Here is a 19827-nt window from a genome sequence, read left to right as displayed (position 1 = left end):
TTGTCAGTCTTATTTTATAACTTCTGGATTTTAAGTCCTACTTGAACCAGCCTTTGCCATTTTGAGGTCATGAGGAATTCTTTCACGTTTTCTTCTAGATCTTCTACGGTTTTGTTCATACCTTCAGAGGGTCAGTCCATTTGGAATTTATTCTGGTACATGGTGTGAGTTGGGGGATATAGTTTTTTCTGCTTTTCTTTTAAAGTATTGGGGCACCTGCCTGGCTCAGTCAATTAAGCATCCGACTCTCAGTTTCGGCTCAGGTCATGATCTCACTCACACGTTCGTGGGTTCAAGCCCCATGTCGGGCTCTGAGCTGACATGTGGAAACTGCCTGGGATTCTCTCTCCCTCTCTCTCCTCCTCCCTTACTCACGTTGTCTCTGTCTTTCTCAAAATAAATAAATAAAAATTAAAAAAATAATAAAATAAACTATCAACACTTATTTTAGGTCACCTGGCTGGCTCAGTCGTTTAAGTGTCTGACTTCGGCTCCAGTCCTGATCTCACAGTTTATGGGTTTGAGTCCCTCTTTGGGCTGTGTGAAGAGCCTGCTTCGGATCCTCTGTCTCCCTCTCTCTCTGCCCCTCCCCTGCTCACTCTCTTACTTTCTCTCAAAAATGAATAGACATTAAATGACTAAAATATTGGCATTTATTTTGAAAGGAAGCTTTATTTTCTCATGGTGTGCTAAAACTATTAGCATTGTATATGAAACAATGACTAAGTTTTAGAAGTTTACTTTGGAACTTAGGGGCATCGGGTGGGACATTTATCACCATTGCTTGAAAGTCACCTTGAGAAGCACAAGCTGGTTACTCCACAGTATACAAAAGTTATCTTTGAAGCCAACCTTTATTTGAGGACTCATGGTGTTTCTTTTTTTCTTGCCAAGTAGAAATTTGGTAGATGGGTGGGGCGCGGGGAGGGGGGGAGGGGGGGTTTCCAGTAGGTTGCTTAAGAAGAGAGTTTACAGTGGGGAGGGGGATAGAGGATACAAAACAACAAAAGTAAATAGCACAATAGAAAAAGTTCTGTTGTGTTACATTGTTCTTTCACAGCTCTTATCATCACTTCCATTGAACTGTAGATCAGAGAGAGGAATTGTTTTCTAGCTGGAAGCCATCCCTTCTTGGTATTTGCCCTGCAGCAGAGAAGTCTTTGGTTTCCATTGTCCCAGTTTGAACCTGACTTAGATTTACCCTGTGTCAGTATCAGAGAGTAGCATTTCAGAAACAACACTGCCCTCAGACCTCAAGGCAGTAATAGTCTAATTCAGACAATACTGTTAACTTGTCTTCATTCACCCGACCATCCACTCTATTAATGTTTTTTGACCAGACACTGTCCCTGCGATCATGCAGCCAGCCAGCCGTCCTGTCCACGTGGGTGAGAACAGGCCATTATCGCACACTGTAGAACATGTCTCAGCCAGGGAAGCCCAGGGGGGTGAGGAATGCAGACAGGGATGCGGAGAAAGGGTGGTTCAGTGTGGGAGAGACAGAGGAGAATTCTGGAAGAGTGGATACCTAAACTGAGTTACGACACCTGGGTAGGAATATGTCGGAAAAGGAGAGGGGATGAGTACTCTAGGGAGGGGTATGGCAAAGGTAAAGGCCCAGACACGTGATGTGTTCTGGGAACTATAAATTCTAGCAACCAGAATATAGGGGCAAGGAGAGAATGGGTGACAGACCCGGCTGGGGAGGTAAGCAAGGGCCGGATTGTGGAGGATTAGAAACTGACTTTCCCTGGAGAGCAGTGGGGAGCCATTCCAAGGTTTCAAGCAGGGGAGTGAAAGGACCTGATTTATGTCTCAGAAAGCTCCCTGTGGCCTGATATACTCTGATGTTTAAAGGCACAGGCTGGAGGGGAGCCACCAGAAGGCATGGATACCGCAAAGAGCTGCCTTCCTTCACGCTGAAACCAACCGCAGAAGCCAGGGAGAGCCTCCTAGGTCCAGCAAGTTCCAAGCTGAGCTTTCCCCAAGGTGGCAGGTCTGTCTGGTGAACCTGCAGTTTTCTGGAAAAGTAAGCCCTGTCTGATAGCATTGCCAGGAAAGGCAGGAGGTCCAAACTTATGCTGTGTAGACAGGCCCATTGGGTTTGGGGTGGCGGGGTGGGGGAAATGGCTCAGGAAAATCAAGAGATCTTGTTGGGTGTCCAAAGAGAGAAGTCCTTTGGGTAGAGGTTGGAAAGAGGGAAGAAGCCTCTCACCCTGCCGTGAGAAGGGGCTCTAAACCCAGGTGAGACAGGAGGGTCAGGAGCACTAAGGCAAATGTCACTTGTAACTTTAAAACAAAGAGTCTGCATTCAGCAGCCCCCTCAGGAAGGCCAGTCATTTCCTGAGGGGATATCGGGCCGCCCCATGCTTCATTGTTTCCAGTTTCCAGCAATGGCAGCCATTACCTGATCAGCACTGTAGTCAGTCTCTGCTTGTGGTGCCAGAAGTTACTAGAGTGCTTTTCTCTACTTTCACAGGGCAGATTTATCTGTGCCACGAGGGAAGTGTCTTCTGCCCCAGGGGCATGGGCCAAAGGCAGAACTAACTGCCTGAAGTCTTTGCTCTCAGGATGCAGCTGGAGACAGCCCAAGACAGCAAGATGTGGCTCGGAGTGCTGCTGGCACTTATGCTTTGTGAGTTTTTATTCTCTTTCCACAGTCCTTAAACTTCATGAGAATCAAAGCTGAGGAAATGAACATATTTCTTCTGTCTTTTCCAGGTCCAGGCCTTGAAGGACAAGAAAACCGTAAGTTGTACAGTTTCTACCTAGCTTCACTGTGTCTTTTCAGGATTCTTAAAACTCACAACGAATTGCTTGGGTTTCATGTTTATAACAACTGAGAAAAATATTGAGAGCTAAAGTCTATTTCTTTCTGGCATTTTTAGAAGGCTTTTAGAATAAAATGCTTCTTCTAAGCCAAGTTCTAATCAGCGTGTTCTAGGAGTCGCATACATTTTCTCTAGAAACAAGTGCATTGCTATTTGTGAGGATTGGGGAAGTGATAAAAAAGGAGTGATTTCATTACTCGTTTTACCATAAATTTCTTAATTTCATATTCTCCCCTATGCCCCATTGTTTTTGTTCAAGTGAGACATAATCAATTTGTTAGATTCTTGAAGACAGAACATAAATTGTTGTTATGACTTTTCTTCTAAATGATCTGAAACATCCTGGATTTCACTTCCCATCGGCCTGGGAGGCTATGATAATTGTAATGTTTTGTGCTTGTGGACAGGAAGGGGGGTTGCTTCTGCCTATCTTGGAGGTCTGGTTTATCATCCACTTTAGAGCTAATTTTGAATCTTTAAGACAAGATCAGATGCTTGACGGGGTCTGGGGGCTAAATGGAGGGAGAGCCCACAGAAGAGGATCCCCTTGTCTCTCGGCAAAAGAACGGGGTTGACTGGATTGCAGACAGTTGTATAGTTCTTTGGAGATGATGTGCGCGGATGACGCTAGTTTGCTGAGCCCAGGCTTGGAGCAGTGGCTCTGGGATTGGCCAGTGCGGCTACTAACAAAGCCAGTCTGCTGGCCTCCTGTCCATGTGCTCTAGTGGGCATTTGACTCCCAGGGCAACTCATGGAGACAGGATATCCCTGATCTTTGTAAGCATCCTAATGGACCGATGATGTCTCTATGACTCCAAGAAATAACCAACTCGCCCAGGTGAGAGCCAGTTAGCAGGGCATTGGCACTAGAACTTTCACCGTGTAAAATATGGCTCTCTGTCTAGAGCCAGAGGCCCAACTCAGATCTTTAAAAAAAAAAAAAATTTTTTTTAACGTTTATTTATTATTGAGAGACAGAGAGACACAGAGCATGAACAGGGGAGGGGTAGAGAGAGAGGGAGACACAGAATCTGAAGTTGGCTCCAGGCTCTGAGCTGTCAGCACAGAGCCCGACGCGGGGCTCGAACTCACAAACTTCGAGATCATGACCTGAGCCGAAGTCAGTGGCTCAACCAACTGAGTCACCCGGGCGCCCCCCAACTCAGATCTTTAAAGCCACTTTCACTTTGCCTCTTTGAGCCTTTTTCCCCCAATCTGTAGAATGGGGATGATAAGAGAATTGATCCCATAGAGTCTGTATGAGGATGAGATTAGATAAAAGGAAGTGATTTACCTGCATGGCATGCAATGACTGACAATGGTTTAGTATCTGGTCTTAGCCCTCCACAATCATGGCTCCTGCACTGCCCCTGTCTGTCCGTTGCTGTTCACATACCTCAGCTCTCGTCCACACCATGCCCTGCAAACGTGCAGGTTGCTGGGCTTCTGCTTCCCAGGACCTCCAGTCTCTCCCACCTCCCTACCTCACCTGGGAGGGTATCACTCCCTTCCCAGGGTTCCTGGAGAAAGGCCTCTGTATCCAGGGAAGACCTCAGAACCGTAGGACTTGGAGCAGGGAGACTCTCCCACTGCTTCCTCAGGCTATCACCTTGTTTTACACTTGAGGAGACGGAGGCTCGGGGGCCATGAGGTACTTGTGGGTGGTCAATGCTGGGTGTTAGCAGAGTGAAGACTAGGACCGGGTCTCCTGTTCCTCAGGTCACCCAAGACCGTGCTGACCACACGTTTGACACGCACGACGCCAGCTTGCTCCACATTGCCTGCTCTGTGGTCGTACTCCTTGGTCAGCCTTGGCCCTTTGCCTTCCTTTCATCCCAGTCTCCCCCACTCAGCCCCAGCCCGCCTGCCTGCCTCAGGAGATGACCTCAGCTCCATCCTTCACCTAGAAAACACTGCTGTCTGCAGGGAACTCCCTCTACTTCCCGCCCTGCCCTGTCTACAGGCTTATCTGTCTCCCCACCCATCCTCCCAGCTTCCCTCCCTGCTTCAGAGATGTCAGTCCCTGTGGCTGAACGGGGCCAGCCTGTCCACCTGGGCTCTGAGCCCACCGCTCATCCGCCCCGATCTCCCTCTACCATTTTTTTAAAAATATTTTTTTATGTTTATTTTTATTTTTGAGAGAGAGAGAGACACAGGGCACAAGTGGGAGAGGGGCAGAGAGAGCGAGACACAGATCCAGAGCAGGCTCCAGGCTCCGAGCTGTCAGGACAGAGCCCGAGAAGGGGCTCGAACCCACGGAATGCAAGATCACGACCTGAGCTGAAGTCAGACGCTCAACCGACTGAGCCACCCAGGTGCCCCTCGCTCTATCATTTATTTAGTCCACCACTCCACTTTTAGGATCTCTGTTTCCCACTCCGTTCGGGCTCTTTCTCCTCAGTCTACAAACACAAATGGTAGTTTTTGGTTTGTTTTTTTTTTTTGTTTTTAGGAAAAAGAAAAAACACAAACAACACACCTCCCTTCATTATCTTGTGTCCCCCCCCCCTATGAATCCACTCCCTTCCTCAAATTTCTGTCAAGGCTGCTTTATAACTGCAGTCTCTGCTTCCTCAGCTCTTAGCCTGCCCTCACTTAGTGCTCTGGTTTTAGCCCCCACACCCCGCTGCCACCAGAATCCTCTCATTACGGGCTCACCAAAGACCTTGTACTACCAAATGCCACGAACACTCCCGTCCCTCACCTTTCTGGACCCCTTTGCTGCCTTTGCACAAAGCCTCCTTCCTTGACCTTCTAGACTCTTCCTTGGTGTTCTCCCACCCCTCTGACAAACCCTCCGCCTCTATTATTAATGACAGTACATTCATAATGTGGTGCAAACATCTCCACTGTCTAGTTCCAGAATATTTTCATCACCCCAGAAAAAAAAGTCCTTTCTCATCCATTCAATATTCTCAAGTCTACCCCTTCCCCCAGTCTCACTGCACCTGCCCTACCACAGTCTTTGTAGATGTCAGCTTGCTCCACATTGCCTGCTCTGTGGTCGTACTCCTTGGTCAGCCTTGGCCCTTTCCCTTCCTTTTATCCCAGTCTCCCCCACTCAGCCCTGAACCATGGTTCAGGATGTTTATAGGCCTCTGGTCTCTCCCTCCAGCCCATAGTGATCTTTCTTTTTTTTACTTTATTTTTTTTAATTAAATTTTATTTTTTTAATGTTTATTTGTTTTTGAGAGAGAGAGACAGAGACAGAGCACGAACAGGGGAGGGGCAGAAAGAGAGAGGGAGACACAGGATCCAAAGCAGGTTCCAGGCTCTGAGCCATGAGCATAGAGCCCGATGCAGGGCTCGAGCTCATGAACTGTGAGATCATGACCTGAGCTGAAGTTGGATGCTTAACTCACTGAGCCACCCAGTCACCACCTATAGTGATCTTTCTAAAGCTCCAATGTCATTCTGTCACCCTAACCTCCCCCCTACCCCCCGCCAAATACCCTTAGGCAGCTTGTCAGCACCCTAAGAAACACCCTCCATTCTGGCACCTCCTACCTAGCTTGCCTGGCCCCTCGGGCCCCACATTGTGGTTTCTGTAATTGTATGTGCCCAGAATACATTGATGTCTTGGTTCTAGGTAGTTTTGCTGTAAACATCTTTGCTATAAGCATTTTTGCTACATAACTACTAGGCTGGAAGGTAGTTTTGTCATGCAAGGCTAAAAAAATAATTGGTTGACAGCTGGTTTTAACAACTGGTTGAGTTTGGTTTCATTTCTCCATTCACATGGTGCTCTGTTTTTATGTTCTATAAATCTTAGTCTTCATGATGGTCTATACAGTCGTGTAGAATTTTGAACCCACACTTCCCATAGAACTTTGGAACAGCTATCAATGGACATGTGACAATCTTCCAAGAACAAACAACAGGATAGGAGGCAATACACTTTCACAGTGTAGTACAAAACTCTGTTACAAATATGCATCCTAGTATCTGGAAACTATACCTCTCTCTCTCTTTTATGTTTTTTTACACCCAATGTGGGGCTTGAACTCATGACCCAGAGATTAAGAATTGGATGCTCTAGGGGCATCTGGGTGGCTCAGTGAGTTAAACATCCTACTTCGGCTCAGGTCATGATCCCAAGGTTCATGAGTTCGAGCCCCGCGTCTGGCTCTGTTCTGACAGCTCAGAGCCTGGAGCCTGCTTGGGATTCTGTGTCTCCATCTCTCTCTGTGCCCCTCCCCCACTTGTGCTATCTCTCAAAAATAAACAAACGTTAAAAAAATTATTAAAAAAAAAAAAAGAGTTGGATGCTCTACCAACTGAGCCAGCCAGGCACCTCAAAACTATACCTCTCTTAATGAGGAAGAAGCTTTAGTAAAGAAAGAATGAGGAGACCCATCAATAAGCAAAAAAAAAAAAAAAGTATAACACTATGAACGAAAGACTTTGAAGACAAATACTTACGTATAATCCACGAAATAAAATCAGTTATTTACATAGAATTGGCATGAATCTACACACATTTTAAATGTATTCAATTATTTTTTTATAATAGTTTTTCTGATTTTGTTATTCATTTTTCATGTTTTGTTATGTCCTCTTACATGAATGTCCCTCTTTTATTTTCCGTGATTTTATCTTTTATGGCCAAATGGCTTTAAGACAAATTAGTTATGTGTTGAAAATGTTTGCAGCAAAGATCCTTACCATGAAAATACCAAACATGTGACCTTTCATGCCCCTGTGCCCTGGAACATGCTGTTCTCCTGCCTGGAGCACCCCACCACCCGTTCTTGGCCTGATTCAAGCTTTGGTTCAAGGGTCACTTCCTTCACACTTTCCTTGGCCTCCCTAGAGCCACCTTTTTTTTTTTTTTTTTTTTTTTTTTTATTTGGTGCTTAATTCATTGTACTTTGGTCATCTAGGTCCCCATCAGCCCATATGGTCTAGGACAGAGGGGATGATTTCTTACTCATCTTGTAATCCCAGCACCTGACATAGGTGCTCACTAAATGTTTCACTGAAGGAGACCCCAACTGAACTTGGAGATGCTTGAGATTCAGATGAGATGGGTCCGTGCATTCTCCGCTGAGCACCAAAGTTCATCAGGGGCTCCCTGCTAACCGGCTCCCTGTAATTTTCCTGACTACAATGGGGGGGCACCTTTCCTCCCCCCATTTCTGAGTCATTTCCAGGTTGGCCAAGACACTGGCTGAGTCATGATGCCTCATCTTCCCAAGAAACATGAGCATCCGCTCACGGGGAGCTCGAGGTACAAGGAAGCAGCCCCTTCTTTCAGGGTCTGGGCATCTGGCATGATGGTCCCTTATCTGGGCTGTGGTGACTTTGTTACCATGGATCCCTCTCCATCAGCCTTCATCTGTCCAGGTTGAAAAGATCTGACCTATTTAGGCTGCTGCCTAACCCCAATCTTTCATCACAATGGTTCAGTAAAGAAAGCCGTGGATCCTTTTCTCTAGAACAAATGCACACTTGCATCTACTTAAAGGTGGTTCATGGGCCCCCTACCACCTACCCATGAGCCTCAGGAGGCCCAGGGAGCCCAGATGTGAACACTCACTCTGTTGCGTAAATAGTGAGACCTATACATGGTAATCCAGCTTGGCTCTTCCTGGACACTTTATTCACAAAGAGGACAATGTTTTCAGTATTATCTTAATAATCAGGCAGAGATTTTTAAAGATTAGTTGAGTGGTGTACTACTGCTTAACAAATTAACCCGGAATTTAGTGGCTTGAGATAATGATTTATGGGGCACCTGGGTGGCTCAGTCAGTTAAGTCGACTCTTGATTTCTGCTCAGATCATGATCTCACGGTTCATGTGTTCATGCTCTGTCAGTGCAGAACCTGCTTGGGATTCTCTCTCTCCCTCTCTTTCTGCCCCTCCCCGGCTTGCATGAGCACACATGTGTGCACTCTCTCTCTCTCTCAAAAATAAATAAACTTAAAAGATAACAATTTATTATCTCACACCTTCTGAGGGTCAGGAATCTGGGGAGCTCTGGCTCAGGGTCTGTCAGGAGATTGCCCATAAAATGCTATTCAGTATTACAATGATCTGAGGGCTTCTTTAAGGCCAGGGGATTTGCTTTTAAGCTCACTCATGTGGCTGTGGGCCTCTCTATCGGGATGCTCAGGGAGCAGCTGATTTTGCACAGAGTGAGTGATCCCCCAAAAAGGAAAGAGTGCTCAAGACAAAAGTTGCAAAGTCTTATAACCTAAACTCAGAAGGAGCGAACAAGCATGTCAATATTTTGGGGTCACAAGAGTAACCCTGGTATGATGTGGGAAGGGATAAAATGCACATGTGAGGGGCGCCTGGGCAACTCGGTCAGTTGAGCATCGGACTTCGGCTCAGGTCATGATCTCATAGTTCGTGGGCTCGAGCCTTGTGTGGGGCTCTATGCTGACAGCTCGGGGCCTGGAGCCTGCTTCAGATTCTGTGTGTCCTTCTCTCTCTGCCCCTTCTGCACTCGCGCTCTGTCTCTCTCTCTCAAAGATAAATCAACATTTCAAAAAATGCAGGTGTGAATAGCAGAGGGCAAGGCTCAATGGGCGGCAACTTGAAGGCTGGCTTCCACAAGGGTTGTGGTGGCGGTGGTGGTGTCGAAACTCTGTGCTGCTTTTGTTACATCATGTCAGTGAGGTTTTGTGTTTTGTCACAGAGCTGGGTTTCATAAATCTACAATAAACATATTGATCAATTTTGTAAAATGCTTTTCCTTCTTCCATCCTGCTGTCCTTTCTTTTTTTTTTTTTTTTTTTTTACATTTTATTTATTTTTGATAGAGAGAGATCGAGCACAAGTAGGGGAGGGGTAGAGGGAGAGGGAGACACAGAATCCGAAGCAGGCTCCAGGCTCTGAGCTGTCGGTGCAGAACCTGAGGCGGGGCTCGAACCCACAAACTGCGAGATCGTGACCTGAGCTGAAGTCGGATGCTCAACCGACTGAGCCACCCAGGAGCCCCAATCCTGCTGTCCTTTCTTCACCCCTGTCTGTTCCAGTTGACCATGGGACGGTGATGTTTCTTCCAGTGAATCAGTTGAGCTGATTTATGAAGTAAATGTGTGTTTGTTGCTTAGAAAGACCAGTTGGCAGAAGTGCCCCATGCTAGTGGATCTCATCCTTTCTAAAAAACCACCACCTGATGCTTTAGCCAAGTTTGCTTTGGGGCCCCTGTAAGATGGAAATGAACGAGGCCCGGTCAGTAGGAGACCCACGCAGGGATGGTGCTGAGGCCGGAGGTTCCCGAGTAGAGAAGAACCGGGAATGCAGACGGTGAGCTCCAGGGGGGCAAAAACTGTGCCGATCTCACTCTTCCCTGAACCCCCCACTATTAGATGCGGTGCCTGGCACAGAGAAGCCCCCTTAAATGTCTGCTGAGTGCCAAGGAAGAGGGAAGAGAATGTCAGCCAGGGCCAGGCATTGGGCAATACACACTCTGTCCCTTCAGGGCCCTCAGCCATCTTGGTTCAGTCATTACTCAAGACAGAAATAGGAGGGAAGGCAGGTACTAATGTTCCCATTTTATAGGAGGAGAAGCGGTAGCTGAGAGGGGTTAAGTAACTCCCAAGAGCACTCAGATAATGGCTGTGGAGACAGGGGTTTGGACCCAGACATGCCTGACTTGCTTTCTTCCTGTATCCGCCCAGGTCTGTGTCCCAGTCTAGGGCATGGCCAGCCACGGGTGTGTACTGATGACACAGTAGGCTGATGACACGAAGTAGCCTAACACGGCAGGGACGACTAACCCTGGGAGTCTGAAGAAGCCACTGTAATTAACCTGGGAAATCAAGAAATGGTTTTCTTTTGAAAAAATTCATTAGCCAAAGGAGTAGATATCGAGTTTCAGAAACCTCAAGACTCAAGTTGGGTTTTATATCTGTGACTGGCAGACAGAAACCTAGCTAACATTTCTCAAGCATTCATCTGTGCTAGGAACTGTGTTCCCAGTACTTAAACTTGGGCTCCCATTTACACTTACTATTATTATGTCCATTGTGTGGATAAGCAAACTGAGGCTCAGAGAAGCTCAGGAATTTGCCAAAAGCCACACAGTTTGTGACCAGAGGTGGGATTTGGCCCAGGCAGTGCGGCTCTGCACGTACCTTCTTCTCCTGTTAGAATCACTGTACTAAACAGCATGGCTTAAAATGAGGAGGAGGTGATGAAGGAGTAGTGAGATGGCCTGTCCCTACCTGGAGGGGACCATATTAATGGATGGGAAACTTCTGTTCTGAGAGCTCACCCAGCAGGCTCCTCAGACCAGGAGCTGGTAAGGAATAGCAAAGACAAAAAAGGGAGTTCTAAAGATTAATGCTGCGGGAAACAACTTGCATTTTAAACAATCACCTCGTTTCATTTCATGGACTGATCAGATGCTGTTTTTTGTTAAATTAATTGCTCAGAAGAAAGGGACAGGTGTGGACGGTTGTATTCCTTTTAAAACCTGAGACATATTAGACACAAAGTCTAAAACTGTTCAAAAAGACTTGACTTTTATTAAAAGAGAGAGAAAGAAAGACAATTTTTGCCAGTCTCTCTGGTCAGCTAGCTAGCTAGCTAGCTATCCATTTTCTTATTTGAAAAATGATTTGGGACCACTTATAAAAATTATGTGCTGTTGTTCATGAGGAGAACATAAATGAGGAAATCAGAGTGAAAGGTAAATAAAGGCAGGCCAAAGAAACTATGAGTCTTTAAACACACAGAAATTCATCCCAAAGTTTGCCAGAAGCAGAGGTGAAATTTTGGGTTAATGCTTCTTAGCAGTCAAAGCCAAAAGGAAAACAAGATCCATTAGAAAAATTTTGTGGGGGCGCCTGGGTGGCTCAGTCAGGTAAGCATCTGACTTTGACTCAAGTCATGATCGCGCGGTTTGTGAGTTTGATCCTCACATCGGGCTCTGTGCTGACACCTCAGAGCCTGGAGCCTGCTTCAGATTCTGTGTCTCCCTCTCTCTCTGACCCCCCCCCCCCCCAGCTTATACTCTCTTTCTCTCAAAAATAAATAAACATTAAAAAAAAAAAAAAGAAAGAAAAATGCTGGAATTTACAAGATAGAAATGAATAAACACAGCTTTTCCTGATGTAGTTGAAGCACTATGTGAAATCCTGGACAACATCCCGTTGGCATCCTAGACTAGACAATATCGGGTTCCATAAGACAATTTCTTACCAGCATCTATCAGTTTCCTAGCTCTACCACAACGAAATACCACAGACTGGCTATCTTCAACAACAGAAATTAATTTTCTCACAGTTCTGGAGGCTAGAAGTCCAAGACTAAAATGTCAGCAGCTTTGGTTTCTTCTGAGGCCTCTCTCCTTGGCTCACAGATGGCCGCCTTCATATGGTCATCCCTCTGTGCACATGTCCGTGGTCTCTCTTTGTCCAAATTCCTTATAAGGACACCAGGCAGGTTGGATTAGGGCCCATTTTAATTTAATCACCTTTAAAGGCCTGATGTTCAAGCACAGTCACATTCTGAGGTACTAGGGGTTAGGTTTTGAATATATGAATGTTTCCCTACTAACAGCGTCCCTTGGTAGAGGGCCAAAGCTTCATTCCATTAATACTAGTAAACGAGGGACCATAGCAAAGTGGTCCAAGCGTGCAGATTTCTGAGACCTTCCTCTGTCCAAGGATAAGGAGATTGGGGATATGTAAGGAGACTCAATAAATATACATTCATCATGGCCCATGAATATTTTTATTATCAAAGTATGTGCTAAGGATTGATCTTTAGGAGCCTTACCTAAGCCACCGGACCCTGTTTTGCTTGAATAACACCTGGTGTCTACAGCCCCACACTATTTCTGGCCCCTAAAGCCCTCATGGGCCACATAAACTTTAGGTAGGGTGCCAAACTCGATATATGAAGACCTACCTCTTAAGTAAAAGATCAGGAAAGAGTACGTAAGACTTTATCTTTGTATTTGCTTATAGATGTGTACAGACCATCTGGAAGAAACTAAATTCAGTGGTTATTTCTGCAAGGGGAGATGGGAACTGGGTGGGCAGGACAAGAATGGGAATGAGACTTTACACTGTATCTGTTTCTTTTTTTGTTTTAATGTCATTTATTTTTGAGAGAGAGAGAGAACAGGTAGGGGCAAAAAAAAAGGGGGGGGGGGCGTGGAGATAGAGAATCCCAAGCAGGCTCCATGCTGTCAACACAGAGCCCGATGAGGGGCTTAAACTCATGAACTGTGAGATCATGACCCCAAATCAAGAGTTGGGCATTTAACTAGCTGAGCTACCCAGGTGCCCTATCTTGTATCTTTTCTTCGTACAGAAAATACATTTTCTTTTTTGGGCCTCAAGTACACAGAATTGGATTGATTATAATCCCTGGCTCATAACATACTCTCATCTTTGATCTGTGCACAATTACCTTTTGTTTTATTTATATATGCATGCTTTTAATAACATAATGAATTCACGTGACCCCACCACCTAACCTGAAAATTAGAACATCACCAATACTATATCACCCCATGTAGTCCTAATCCTACCCTCTTCTTCCCTTCAGAAGTGACCACTACCCTGATTTTTTTTTTTTAATCTTAAGTAGGCTTCACGCCCATCATGGGGCTTGAACTCACAACCTTGAGATCAAGAGTCACATGTTCTACCAACTGAGCCAGCCAGGTGCCCCCACTATCCTGATTTTTTAAATATTAGTTATATCCACCTTTTTTTTTTTTTTTTTTCCCCATCCACTTTTCTAAACCTGCATTATTTCAAATGATCTATCTTTAGGCTCTTTGGGGTTTTTCACATAGACGTCATATCATCTGCCCTTGGGGATTTTGAAACATTTGACGGCACTATCCGCTCAGAAATGTACATAAGATGTTTATAATCTCAGGATTGTTTTCTTCATACTTCATGGACACTGATGCGAAAGGAGGCTAACAAAGCATGGGAGACACAGTAGCTCTTAACCCCAAGTCCTGATGCTAGATAGATAGCCTCCACGGCTATCACATACCATCCTTGACTGTCTGGTCCCCGTAGGCACTGGGATCCCCGGACGCTACACTGCAGAGGATGTGAGAATGCCAATCTACTGTAATCTGATGTGGTGTAAAGGTCACCAGGATGATGCTTCTGAGATAACGGGTGTGTCTGCTCTCCTTCCCTTGGCATGTAGCCTTCACCATCAACTACATCCACATGAATATCCTGCCAGGACTGGAGGTGCAAAATGGGGAGAACCTGACCCTGCGGTGCATCGTGGACATCAGCACCACCTCCCGTGTCAAGCCTCAGCACTGGGTGCTGTTCTATAAGGATGATGTGCTGTTTCACAACGTCTCCTCCATGAAGAACACGGAGAGTTATTTTATTCCCCAAGCCCGGGTCTATGATGCAGGGACATATAAATGCACCGTGATTCTGAACAACAAGGAGAAAACCACATCGGAGTACCAGGTGTGGGTGAAAGGTGAGTCCCTGCCTTTGAACGTAGCTCAAGTGGATGCAGCATAGCGCACGCGGTAGCAGGAATAGAAACTGAATGGAGGCTAACACTGGACCTCCCTGCCCATCCGTCACCCTTGTCACTTCTCTGCCTGGCATTTTCCTAACCTGCAAATGTAGGCATTAGACATGGCTCCCAACACGCCGGGCTGTTTCTTACCTCCTTGCCTTTGCGTACACTATATTCCCTCTCCTGGGAATACCCTTCTTCATCTTCTCCCTCCTTCAAGACTCAACTCAATCATCTCTTCTCTGACACTTTCCCAAGCAAAGCCAATCTCCCCCAGGGTCCCGGTCCTTACAGCTCTTATGCAATCTGGACATTCCGTGGCATTTGTATAAAGGCCACAGGCCGAGTGTTCACATTGGATTCTGCAGTCGTTCTGCCTGGAGTCCAGTCTGGGCAAGTCCCTTAGCCTCTGTAAACTTTAAAATTCTCATCAGTGAACCGCTCAGAGCCTGGAGCCTGTTTCAGATTCTGTGTCTCCCTCTCTCTGACCCTCCCCCGTTCATGCTCTGTCTCTCTCTGTCTCAAAAATAAATAAACGTTAAAAATAAAAAATAAAAATAAAATTCTCATCAGTGAAATGAAGATAATAATAATACCCAGCTCAGGGAGTGATTGCAAGGATTAAAAGATACCTTCTAGGTAAAGTGCTTAGTATAATTTCCAACACATAATTAAGTTCCCCCCAAATGGCAATTACTGTTTCACTCAATTGCAAATGTTTCTCTCACACCTGTCTGCTCTACTGTGAGATTCCCAAGGAAAGAGATGGTGTTCGGTCCGTTTTTGTATTTCAAACAAAGAATCTGGCTTATAGTAGGCACTCAGTAAATGATTGTGGAATAAATTAGGCAGATGAAAAAGGGGAAGTAGAAATGGATAGAAATGCAGAAGTGGGAGGGAAATCATGGGAAATTTGGGTTCTGAGATATAGGATTCCATCCAGTCACTCATTGCTTTGCTCCCTCAAGAAGCATTTCCCAAGGCTGCAAGTCAGGAACAAAAACCAGGTGCAAGACATGAAAATGCGTCGAGTCCAGCTCTGGTGGCGGTCACTGTCTGGTGGGGAAGAGAGACATTAAAAAAATAATTACGGTCTAATGGTCGTATGATCTGAGTGCCTTGGGAGCACAAAGATGAGAGGCAACAATTCTTCCTAGAGAAGTTAGGGATGGCTTCCTGGAGGAAGGGACTTTGAGTCCAGATACAGAAGATCATGGAGGAGTTTGCTTGATGGTGAAATGGAGCAAGGGCAGAGAAATGGAAATGTCACATGAATGGAAGAGCAGAGGCCGAGAAAGAGCAGAGTATCCCAATAGAGTGGCTCTTCAGTGAAATACCCCAACCTTTGGAGTCTTCACTTCCTGTCTTTAAAATAGAGATCACTAGGTAGCAACACGTACCCTTGAAGGTTGTTTTGTTTTGAGGATTAAATGTGATAGCATCGAAGTGTGCTTAGTAACCAAGTATTGAATGAATGAATGAATGAATGAATGCCCATCATGTGTGAGGGGTTCAGCTGGGCCATCCTTAGAAAGGGATAACCCTTTCAGCATATAGGAAGCAGGAAGAACCAGCAGGTAAGTGTTCGGGGCATTTTCCTTTCATGAGCATACAATCTCTGGCCACATTTTTGGTCAGGCCTTTAGGCTTACTTGGGAGACTATGACATCACCCTCCCCCAGGCCAATTCCCCCATGGGTGTCCTTTGGACAGTCAGGGACATGGCTGGCTAGACATCCCTCAGAGTCGCCAGGGGCAACAGCCACAGGGATGCAGACCAGCCCTTCTCGTTTCCACTGAGGACAGGGCCTTGCCTGGCCAACAGCTCCCAGCACTGACTTTAGTGATAAGGAAAGATTGACAGGCTGAATTTGGGCAATGTCTGTTGAAAAGAAATGTGCTGGCAGGCTTTAGAAACTTAGGGTGATTTATCTTAAAACTTGGATGGTTTAATGGATTGTTAGTGAATTGAACCCTGTGCTTCCTTGACAGCGACTGCCATAACGGTCGTTTCTGCATTTTGTGTGCTCACTTTTGTCATCAGAATAGTCATTCACTCTATTGTTACTTCCAATGATAAGAACTGTCACCTATCAGACCCTCATGGGGTAAACGGTTGTAAGTGCTTCACACACGTCATTTAAGCCCTGCAATAGCGCTGAGAGCTAAATGTGACCCTTTCCAGGTGCAGACACAGGCCCAGAGAGGTTGAATGGCATGTTCATGCCTTGAAGTTCCTCAGAGGCCAAGCTGGTTAGAACCAAGATCTCGTTGACTCCAAAGCTGGCCTCTCTAACTCTTAATTATTATTCAGGTCTTTGAGGTAGACCAGAGGCCATTCATTCATTCATTCATTCACTCAACATGTATTGAGTCCCACTCTGGGCTAGGCTGAGGAACCAACAATGAGTAAGATGTGATCCCTTCCCTTGGGGAGATCCGTGTGAAGCAGGGGAACACCTCTGTAAACAGCTGCCACCACAGGTGGAAATAGTGGTACGAACACAGTATAGGTCACCTTCCCAAGAGGACAGCCCATGATGTCCGAACTGGGTGCGTTGAAACAAAGATTCAGAAGAGTCATAAGCAACTAGGTGAAGTGGCAAGGTTTAGGATACCAGCTAGTCTGTCTGACTCTTGAGGTGGACCTCATGACCACCAGACCACGGAGCCTGGACAAGACATCTAGTCTCAGCTAGACCATCCTAGCTCCCCCTCATCTGACCCTGGCTCACCACCTACTGTACCTCTCCCCACCCCCCTTTCTTTGTTCTAGATGGCCCTCCCAAAAAGTCCATCGTATTCCTTGACACAAGCAGTCCCTGTGCACATGCACCCTGAAATCCCTGTCTTTAGCCCCCAACCTCATCTGTTCTTAGCCCCCATTTCATCTGTCCAAATAACAAATAGCCCCCACCTCATCTGTCCAAACAACAAATAACACCCTTCCTCCAAGATTACTCTCAGGCACTATTCCTTTCTAGAATCTTCTCTGATCCCTCAGGCAAAGAGGGCCTCCTTTTTTCCTGACTGCTTCATCACTCATTATCTCTACCACACATTCTAATGGTTAATTATTTTCAGCTTCACTTTGTGAACCAGGAGGTGACATGTCCTTCCTCTCTCCCACCTCCCACCCCAACTCCTGGCTTTGGAGTTAGACAGACCTGGAATCGAATCTCAGTTCTGCAACTTGCGGGCAAGGAGCTTTTGGATGAAACTTGGACCTCACTGAGCTTCACCTTCTTCAAAATAGGCATACTTTTATCTTTCATGTCCACCCTGGAGATTTATTATGAGAATTACATGGGGTCATGGATAAAAAGTCTAACCTAGGTTGTGGTTGGCAGTCAATAAATTATAACACCAACCACAGTAATGCCTATAGATATGGCTGTTTTGTTTTAATTGTATCAGTTGGCAAGACTTGTCTCCCCAGTGGGACTGTAAACTTTGAAAGCACCAACCACATCTGAAACATATTTTATATTTTTCAAAGTAGCTGGTATAGCTCTGGGAACATACTTGCTCAGTAATCACCTGGTAGGTAGCCCTGGGGTTCTGGGAACAAAAGAGAAGACTCTCAGATGGGTCGATCACAGTGGTGCAGCCGAGGTAGGCTTGAATCACTAGATCAAACTGATACTAATGGACTTTCTCTTTCCCCAAAGGAGTGTCCGATCCCAGAGTGACACTGGACAAGAAAGAGGCAATAGAAGGCGGGGTCGTGACGGTCAATTGTTCTGTCCCAGAGGAAAATCCCCCAATATACTTCACAATTGAAAAACTCAAGCTAGATGCAAAAGGTTTCAAGCAAAAAAGAGAAAAAGTTTCTCAGAACCAGAATTTTATGGTGATGGAATTCACAGTGGAGGAACAGGACCACGTCATACTTTTCCAATGTCAAGCCAGGATCTTTTCTGGGACCAATGTGGAGATCTCTAAAGCCATCAGGAGTGAACTGGTCACCGTGACGGGTCAGAGTCCTACTCTCCTTTTCATCACTCTCTGGTTTGCTGGTTGGGATGGGGAGAAAGCCCAGAAATTGGGAAGGGGCTGGGGCCTTCTGACTGGGCTGCTGTTTTCAAGACTGTTCTTAACCACTTACAAGCCATGCTTTTCAAACTTTTTGACTGCGATATAGTTCAAAAAATTGTGTGTGTGTGTGTGTGTGTGTGTGTGTGTGTGTGTGTGCAAAATTTCCCAAGCAAAAGTTTCACAACTAATCCTTAATGTATGGAGCATTTTGCTATTTTCTATTCTATTCTATTTTGTTTTTCTAAAACACTGACCTTGACTCAGGGAAATGATGCATTGTGTGATGTGCAGTTTGGAAAACACGGCTTCAAGCCAATATGGGTCAGACACCAGGAGGTGGAGTCTGGAGGGGTTTGGGAGGGAAGGGGGTCCCTATCCCCAGCCTTCGCCTCCCACATTTGAGGAAGGACTCCCCTCTTCTACCCACCCTCCATCACCAAGATGTTGGACAAATAAGAAGCGGATGGGGTGGCCTGAGGAATGCTCTTCAGAGAGAAAGGAAATAGCAGAGGGAGGCCCGGGCGTGCGTGTCCAGGATGAAAAGAGCTCCAGCACAGGCAGCCTGTAGGATGGCACGAGGACTCGTGAGCAGGGGAGAGCCAAGGGAAGGTATATTCTAGCGCAGTAGCCTCGAGTCTTTTCTATAGGAGCCCCAAAGTTTGTCATGGATACCCTTCTGCTTTTGGTACCTCATTTCATTCCCACCCGTTGTGTGTGTATATATGTATACATATGATATTATGTATATATCATATTTTTCTGATTATAATACATGGTGTGGGTTAAATGTCCCGAATATATGGCACGGTATAAAGTATCAGGTGACAATCATTCATAGCACCAATACTTAGAGAATCACTTGTGTTGTCCTAGACTTGCTCTACTGTTATGTTCATGCACACACAAAATTTTTGTTTTTCTTTGTTTTTACAAAAAGTGTGACCTGTCAAAAAGCACTGTTTTGTAACTTTTCCTTAACTTAACGGTATGTCATAGACCTTTGTCCATATCAAGAAATATAGATCTACATCCTTTTAGTGGCATCTCGGAAAGCTATTATAGGATTACCTCATTTACCTAATTTACCTCATTTTTCTAATATAGACTTTTAGGTATTTTCCCAGCTTTTTTGCTCCCTCTTTTTTTTTTTTTTTTTAAGAGGGAGGGTGAGAGAGCACCTGTGTGAGGGAGGAGAGGGGCAGAGGGAGAGAGAGAGAGAGAGAGAGAGAATCCCAAACTCAGTGTGGAGCCTGATGTGGGGCTTGATCCCACAACCCTGGGATCATGACCTCAGCCAGAATCAAGAGGCGGACGCTCAACTGACTGAGCCACCCAGGCACACTGTCCCCCTTACTCCCTGCCAACCCAGTTTTTTGCTACTAAAACAATCCTGCAATATACAGACTTATAGTTTGTATACTTCTGTGAGTATTTTTTTCATTATTATTTATAAGGTTGATTCCTGGCAGTCAAATTGTTGA

The 19827-nt window shown here is 45.7% G+C and overlaps 1 protein-coding gene across 7 annotated transcripts in view; it reads left to right on the top strand.

The window, feature by feature from the left end:
* The window catches only part of PECAM1 (platelet and endothelial cell adhesion molecule 1), a 74364-nt gene that overhangs the window by 12274 nt on the left and 42263 nt on the right, over nt 1-19827 (top strand). For 3 of the 7 annotated variants that reach the window (XM_060645690.3, XM_078438284.2, XM_060645687.3), the window contains exons 1-4: nt 2367-2635; nt 2722-2748; nt 13970-14263; nt 17980-18285. In XM_060645690.3, the coding sequence (XP_060501673.1) occupies nt 2572-2635; nt 2722-2748; nt 13970-14263; nt 17980-18285 (691 nt within the window). In that variant the 5' untranslated portion in view covers nt 2367-2571. Of the gene's footprint in view, nt 1-2364; nt 2636-2721; nt 2749-13969; nt 14264-17979; nt 18286-19827 lie in introns of those variants that run through there. The other 4 variants (XM_078438280.2, XM_078438282.2, XM_060645685.3 and 1 more) reach the window with 3 other exon arrangements.

The sequence above is a fragment of the Panthera onca genome, chromosome E1, assembly GCF_046562875.1.
Source record: "Panthera onca isolate mPanOnc1 chromosome E1, mPanOnc1 haplotype 2, whole genome shotgun sequence".
Taxonomy (NCBI): Eukaryota; Metazoa; Chordata; class Mammalia; order Carnivora; family Felidae; genus Panthera; species Panthera onca.
The sequence above is the reverse complement of the archived record's forward strand: the minus strand, read 5'-3'. Positions and strand labels throughout refer to the sequence as shown.